This window comes from Silene latifolia, chromosome 5, assembly GCF_048544455.1.
Source record: "Silene latifolia isolate original U9 population chromosome 5, ASM4854445v1, whole genome shotgun sequence".
NCBI lineage: Eukaryota > Viridiplantae > Streptophyta > Magnoliopsida > Caryophyllales > Caryophyllaceae > Silene > Silene latifolia.
The window spans coordinates 23212199-23218858 of record NC_133530.1 but is presented as its reverse complement, the minus strand read 5'-3'; the positions used below and the strand labels follow the sequence as shown (position 1 = coordinate 23218858).

At 40.4% G+C, this 6660-nt stretch overlaps 1 protein-coding gene across 1 annotated transcript; it reads right to left on the bottom strand.

Moving 5' to 3' along the window:
• Nucleotides 1-3735: 3735 nt before the first annotated feature.
• Nucleotides 3736-6223, bottom strand: LOC141655061 (uncharacterized). Its single transcript, XM_074462160.1, has 4 exons — nucleotides 5807-6223; nucleotides 5179-5478; nucleotides 4470-4850; nucleotides 3736-4041 (listed from the first exon to the last, which is right to left on the bottom strand). The coding sequence occupies exons 1-4, from the start codon at nucleotides 6221-6223 to the stop codon at nucleotides 3736-3738; spliced, it is 1404 nt and encodes a 467-aa protein (XP_074318261.1).
• Between the last annotated feature and the right edge of the window lie 437 nt (nucleotides 6224-6660).

Below are 6660 nucleotides of genomic sequence, written 5' to 3'. Positions count from 1 at the left end.
GTGTTTATTATTTTTTTTTAAATTAGAGCTAATGTTGTCTTGCTTTGTCGCTATATATACCATGATGTTGCTAATGTTGTCTTGCTTGTTGCTATATATACCATAATGTCTTCTCTTTGTTTTTCCTTGCAGTATGCAATCAACCCGTCAATGATTGAGCAAGTACTCAAGTATAGATATAGACGAGGTAAGAGACATGTGGGGCAACTACGTCTTAGAATATAGAAATGCATGATACTCAGAGTTTAGATCAACTTATTAGTAAATTTTTTGTTGAAGTTAGGGAATGATTAGTTCATGTAAATTCAACTCCTTGTAAGTATATATATATATGATGCATTTCTTTGTTGTCGTTGAATTGAATCTATTGAGTTCGATGAACCGGTATTATTTATCTTTGTGTCTTTGGTATATGGTTTCTTTGACATATGCGGGTTTTTGAATGGCATGAAACAAATTTAATTTTTAAAAACATTAGGAGTTAAGTAATAAAACGGTTACTAAAAAAACCGTTGTGAATACCTTTCACAACGGTTAATAAAAATAACACCGTTGTGAATGACATTCACAAATACCCGCGCATAATATTCAACAACAGGTTTTAATCGAAGAACCGTTGTTAAAAGTCTTCACAATTTTGGAGGTAAAATTACAACAACGGGTATTAAACTAAGAACCGTTGTTACTAACAATTTCAACAACGGGTATGTACCATAAACCCGTTGTCAAAAGACTTCACAATTTTGGAGGGAAAGTTACAACAACGGTTATACATACGACAACCGTTGTTATATTATTCCCTCCAAAATTTTGAAACACTTTCCACATCGGAGAACACCCAACAACAACGGCTTTTAACCGTGGTGAATACTTTAGACAACGGTTTCATTAAATAACCAAACCGTTGTAAATACCTTCTACAACGGCCGCTTTAACAACGTCCGCCTTTTGTTTTTACAACGGTTTTTACCCGTTGTTATAGGCTGTATCTGTAGTAGTGAACTTCTAAAATGTCAGTGCAAGCTTTTACCTCAAGAGTAACATTGGGGGTTACTTATTCAAATTCGACAAAAATCACATCTTCTGAATTCTTATACAATTTGATAATATCCCGTGTTTATCGCAGTCTATTTGTAAATTTTATTATTATAATTGAAAAAAAATTATAAGTTATATATGACATTTAAGATTTTAATGATAAATAAATTAACCTTTCTCAAATATTATTAACTTGGTTGTTAATTTGACAACCTCGATTAGAATGTATATACGGATGATTTCAACTTTTAACACTTTAATAACTACTGTAATTTTATATGTTACGTATGCCTGTTTGTCAAGTTTCTCAAAACTGATAGCCACGTTAACACTTGAACGATTTGTTTTCAACATCCCGTGAAATTCACGGATAACAAAACTAGTTAAAACAATAATAATCCCTTCAGAAGTTCCTCTTCTCGTATTTGGCTTCATGTCAAATTTATAAGAGTTTGACCATATGTATTAAATACTCTGTAATACATTAATGTATGTTACCGTGAAAAGATATCTACGATTAAAATAAGTCAACGAAAGAGTAAAAGGTTAGTGAAGCTTACTGCAAGATAAAAGGAACATGAATAAAATAAGAAGAAGAACGTAAGAGTTCTTTCCAACCATGTGATAGATTTTTGAAGAACTTTTAGACGGTTCGAGTTCAATTACTTGATTATTGTACGAAATTATGAGTACAACCCTTTTTAATATATACTCGACTTATCAAAGAAATCTGTTAAGAGACAATGAAAGGGAAGTTGTGTATATTATTGATCATATGAAGCGTTTATATAGGTACAACCATGGGCCAATATTAGGAAAGCTATATAACTAATACTAATAGGAATATTATTCCTTAACACCTCCCTCAAGCTGGAGCATGGAGATCAAGAATGCTCAGCTTGGAGAGAAGATAAGAAAATGGTTGCACACCCAAAGCTTTGGTGAAAATATCAGCAAGCTGCTCGTTCGTCGAGATATGAACCGGAGCAATCAAACCTTCTGTAATCGCATCACGATCAAAATGACAGTCAATCTCAATGTGCTTAGTCCGTTCATGAAAGACCGGATTCTGAGTAAGATGGATCGCAGACTGACTATCACAAAATAGATTCATAGGCAAAGGAAAAGGGACCTCCAAGAAAGATAACAATCCTATCAACCACTTCAACTCACTGGACAACCGCCATGGACCGATATTCCGCCTCACCAAGAGAGCGAGACAGTCGACTGTTTCTTCGTCTTCCAGGAAATAGGGGAGCCCCCAAGAGTAATGAACCATCCACTAGTGGATCGACGGGACAAAGGGCATCCTGCGTAATTAGAATCACACCACCCAGAGATAGCAAAATCACTGGCAGAACGCAACAAAATACCTTGGCCGGGGCTACCCTTCAAGTATCGTACCACACGCTAGGCTGCGTCATGATGCTCTTGCCGTGGTTCTTTAAGGAAACGAGAAAGTATGTGTACCGCATAAGACAAGTCGGGACGAGTAACTGCAAGATAAACAAGCCGACCAACGAAACGGCGATAGGACTCGATGTTTTCGAGAACCGGACCACACGCTAAACCCAGCTGATGATTTTGCTCCAATGGCGTGGCAGCTGGCTTAGCACTAAGCAGTCCCGTTTCAGAAATAATGTCCAATGCATATTTCCGTTGACTCAAATAAATTCCTTCTGCACTGCGCGCTACTTCAAGTCCAAGAAAATACTTGAGAGTGCCCAAATCTTTCATGTGAAAACAGTTCCCCAAATAGTCTTTAAAGGCAAAGATAGCGGAAGCATCATTTCCCGCAATAACAAGATCATCAACATAGACAAGAACAAATAATCGTACCTTATCTTGCGAGAAAGAAAACAAGAAATAATCGGAATAAGATTGTCGAAAACCATAGTGTCGAAGGGCCGTGGCTAATTTAGCAAACCAGCAGCGCGGTGCCTGTTTCAAGCCATATAATGATTTCTTTAGGCGACAAACCATGCCCTCTCGTCCACGACCGAAGCCATGTGGAAGACGCATGTATACTTCCTCATCCAAATCCCCATGCAAAAAAGCATTGTGAACGTCCATTTGATGCAATTCCCAGTTATTTACAGCTACAACGGAGAGAAAAGCACGTATAGTAACCATCTTAACAACCGGCGCAAAAGTTTCACCATAATCCAATCCTTCAGTCTGGTGGTTGCCAAACACAACCAAACGAGCTTTATATCGCTCAATGGTACCGTCGGAATTTTATTTAATTTTGTACACCCAACGGCAGCCCAGGGCCTTTTTGTCAGCTGTAAGAGTCGTGAGCTCCCACGTTTCATTGCATTCAAGAGCATCAATTTTATCTTTCATAACAACACACCACTTCTCATCTCCTATTGCTTCCTTAGAGGAAGGAGGTTCAACATTTTCAGTAATGGCTGCAAGAAAAACTCGATGTTTTTCCGAAAAAGAATGAGAATCAATATAATTTGCTAAGGAATAAGGTGTACCTGAAGACGACGAATCCGGACTTGATGAGCGCGAGGAATCAGAAGTGCGTGCGGTGCCAAGGACATAACCACTCAAACGGGAATTTGGGAATTTCTGGCGTCGACTCTGACCCATTTCATCAGTACCCTTATCAGCAGCCGTGGAGGAAGGACCCGTGGACTCACCCGTGGGCTCTGTCACACCCGTGGACCCCCCCTGCCCGTGGCTCAATCAGTCATGCCTGGGTCCGAGGACTCGCCCTGTCCCGTGGGCCCCTCTGACCAATAGGACCCCCCTTGCACCTGAACCTGTGTCATCAACCGTACCATTAAACGGGGTGTCGAAGGCGAGCTCATCATCACGGGAGGAGGCAGTTAACGCAGTATAAGGAAACACGTCCTCGTGAAAAACAACGTCACGAGAAACAAAGTAGGAACCAGTTTCAACATCGTATAATTTCCAACCCTTTTTATTATGGGGGTAACCTACGAAAATACACTTCCGTCCCCGTTTTTCAAACTTGTCTCCACGGGTATTCTGATTATGGGCAAAACATAGGCAGTCAAAGACACGCAAATTCGTATATAATGGAGCCTTACCATAAAGACACTCATAGGGAGTCTTATTGTCAAGCAAGGGAGAAGGAGTGCGATTTATCAAATGAATAGCAGCAAGAATACATTCCCTCCAAAATGTCTTGGGTAAATTGGCCTGGACAAGAAGAGCCCGACCAACATTTAAAATATGTCGATGCTTGCGCTCGACACGACCATTTTGTTGAGGCGTGCCAACACAAGAGGTTTGAAAATGTATCCCATTTTTAGAAAATAGCCAGCCATACATTTAAATTCATTCCCATGATCGCTTTGAACCGATTTGACAGAAGTAGAAAATTGATTATCAACCATAGCCAAAAAATTCAAAAACATATCTGTAACCTCTGTTTTATCAACCAATAAATATACCCAAGTTGCCCGGGAAAAATCATCAACAATCGTACGGAAATATTTTGCACCACAAGAAGAGACAATACGGTAGGGTCCCAAAAGGTCACAATGAATTAATTCAAACATTGCAGAAGCATGTTTATCATTCAAAGTAAAACTATTGCGATGCTGTTTTGCAAAATGGCAAGTCTCGCAAACAAAAGGCTTACTAAAATGAAGACTATTAGTAAAAGAAATAGCTTTAAAAGCTTTATTCGACGGATGATCCAACCGTTGATGCCAGAGAGAAGCAGAGCCCGTACTCACGGAATTCACCACTTCGTCCTTAGCATGCGCACTTATCCAATAGAGACCATCTCGCAGCTCACCTACTCCAATCGTCGTCTTCGTATAAGAGACCTGAATAAGACAAGAATCCTTAGCAAAGACAAACAAAAAATCAGCAGTAGCCGTAAGTTGTGAGACGGAAATAAGGTTACAAGTCAAACTGGGAAAATATAAAACATCATGGAGAGTCAACGACTCATTTATGTAGACCGAGCCCATAAGCGTCGAGGCAACCTGTTGGCCATTTGGAAGACCAACCGGCCGAGAGGCAATGGTACATGGTGTCACTAAACACGACAAGTTTCCCGTTACGTGATTAAATGCACCCCAAAATCCAGAAAAACATACCACTTAAGCGATCCGAGACAGACGTGGTGTTAGTCGAGACACCCGAGTGAACAAGATGAGCCTGCATCGAGGGATTCACACCAGACGAGGTCCCATCAGAGGACCCAGCAGACCCAGCGGAACCCGAGCCCTGTCCAGAACCTGAACCAGCCGTCCCAGACCCAGAACCACGAGCAGAACCACGTGCCTTTCTGCGAGCATGTCGAAGATCAGCTAAAGAACGCGGCCTATCGCCCCACCAATCAGGAAAATTTTGAGATTTGATATAGCAGTTGTTTATGGTATGACCATGTGTTTCACAGAAATTGCAATAAAACCGGCTACGCTCACCACGTTCTTGATCACGCAGAGCCTAGCCCTCCAATCGATAGTCGAGTTCGGTGTGGCAAAAGCAACGACATCCGAGGCATCAATAGAGGGAGCAGGGGAAGCGCGTAATCTTTCCTCCTGTAATACCACCTGATAGGCCCGACTAAGGGAGGGAAGAGGGTCAAGTTGGAGCTGGTGCGAGCGCACACTAGAATACAAAGACGGGTCGAGACCAATTAAAAACTGATGCAAGAGTTCGTTGTCCGTTCGCTTGATAGCATCCGTACCGATATTACAGGAACAATTTCCGCACTTACAAGCAAAAGGAGGTTCATGGACGATAAGGGCATCCCATAATGATTTCAAATTACCAAACCTTTGCCTTGTCGACAGTCACGTAACTGAGTCTTGAGGCCGTGTATTTTCGACCCATCAACAACATAAAATTGCGCTTCCAATTCTGCCCAAAGGACAGACGCATCTTCAGCATAAGAAATTGCATGGAGCAAGGAGGGATCAATGGTATTCCGAATCCATTGAATAATCGTGCAGTGAACGACCTCCCAATTATCAAGATCAAATTTTGTAGTCGGATTTTTAATTGAGCCATCAACAAAGCCAAACTTCCGTCGAGACTTCAAGGACATGCGTATGGAATTTCGCCAATCGTCGTAATTATCGCGACGAAGAGTAACATGAGAAATTTTAGCACCCGGAATGTCGTGAGATCCGAGGTAGTAGGGATTAGAGAAATCGAGCTTCGGTGGCTCAATGTCGTCACCGGTCATAGTGGCGGCTATGATGATCTTCGTTTTAGGGTTTGTGTGTTTTTTTTTTAGGGTTGTGAGAGAACCTGAGAACCTGATACCATGTTAAGAGACAATGAAAGGGAAGTTGTGTATATTATTGATTATGAGAAGCGTTTATATAGGTACAACCATGGGCCAATATTAGGAAAGCTATATAACTAATACTAATAGGAATATTATTCCTTAACAAAATCAGTGATTATGTTCCAATTTCGCATTTGGAAATATTTTTACAAATCTGTAATTATGAGTTCTCGATTTTGTACAAGTACATTTCATCTTTTGATTATGTTTCATTTTCGCATTTGGAAATGTTTTTCATTGATTTTGTGAACGATAATAGATAATGACACTTAAAACAGGATATCGAAAATTTGTGAAATGTTATCGTGTTCGTATATTGAGTGTCTAAGGAG

Bases quoted from the DNA above. Each gene is read 5' to 3' on its own strand.
- LOC141655061 (XM_074462160.1), bottom strand. From the start codon at position 6,223: ATGACCGGTGACGACATTGAGCCACCGAAGCTCGATTTCTCTAATCCC. The intron at 5,479-5,806 runs GTAATTTGAAAT...TTGGAGGGCTAG, and splicing joins GTCGACAAGGCAAAGGTTTG to GCTCTGCGTGATCAAGAACG. The intron at 4,042-4,469 runs GTATATTTATTG...GCCCATAATCAG, and splicing joins ATTTTTCCCGGGCAACTTGG to AATACCCGTGGAGACAAGTT.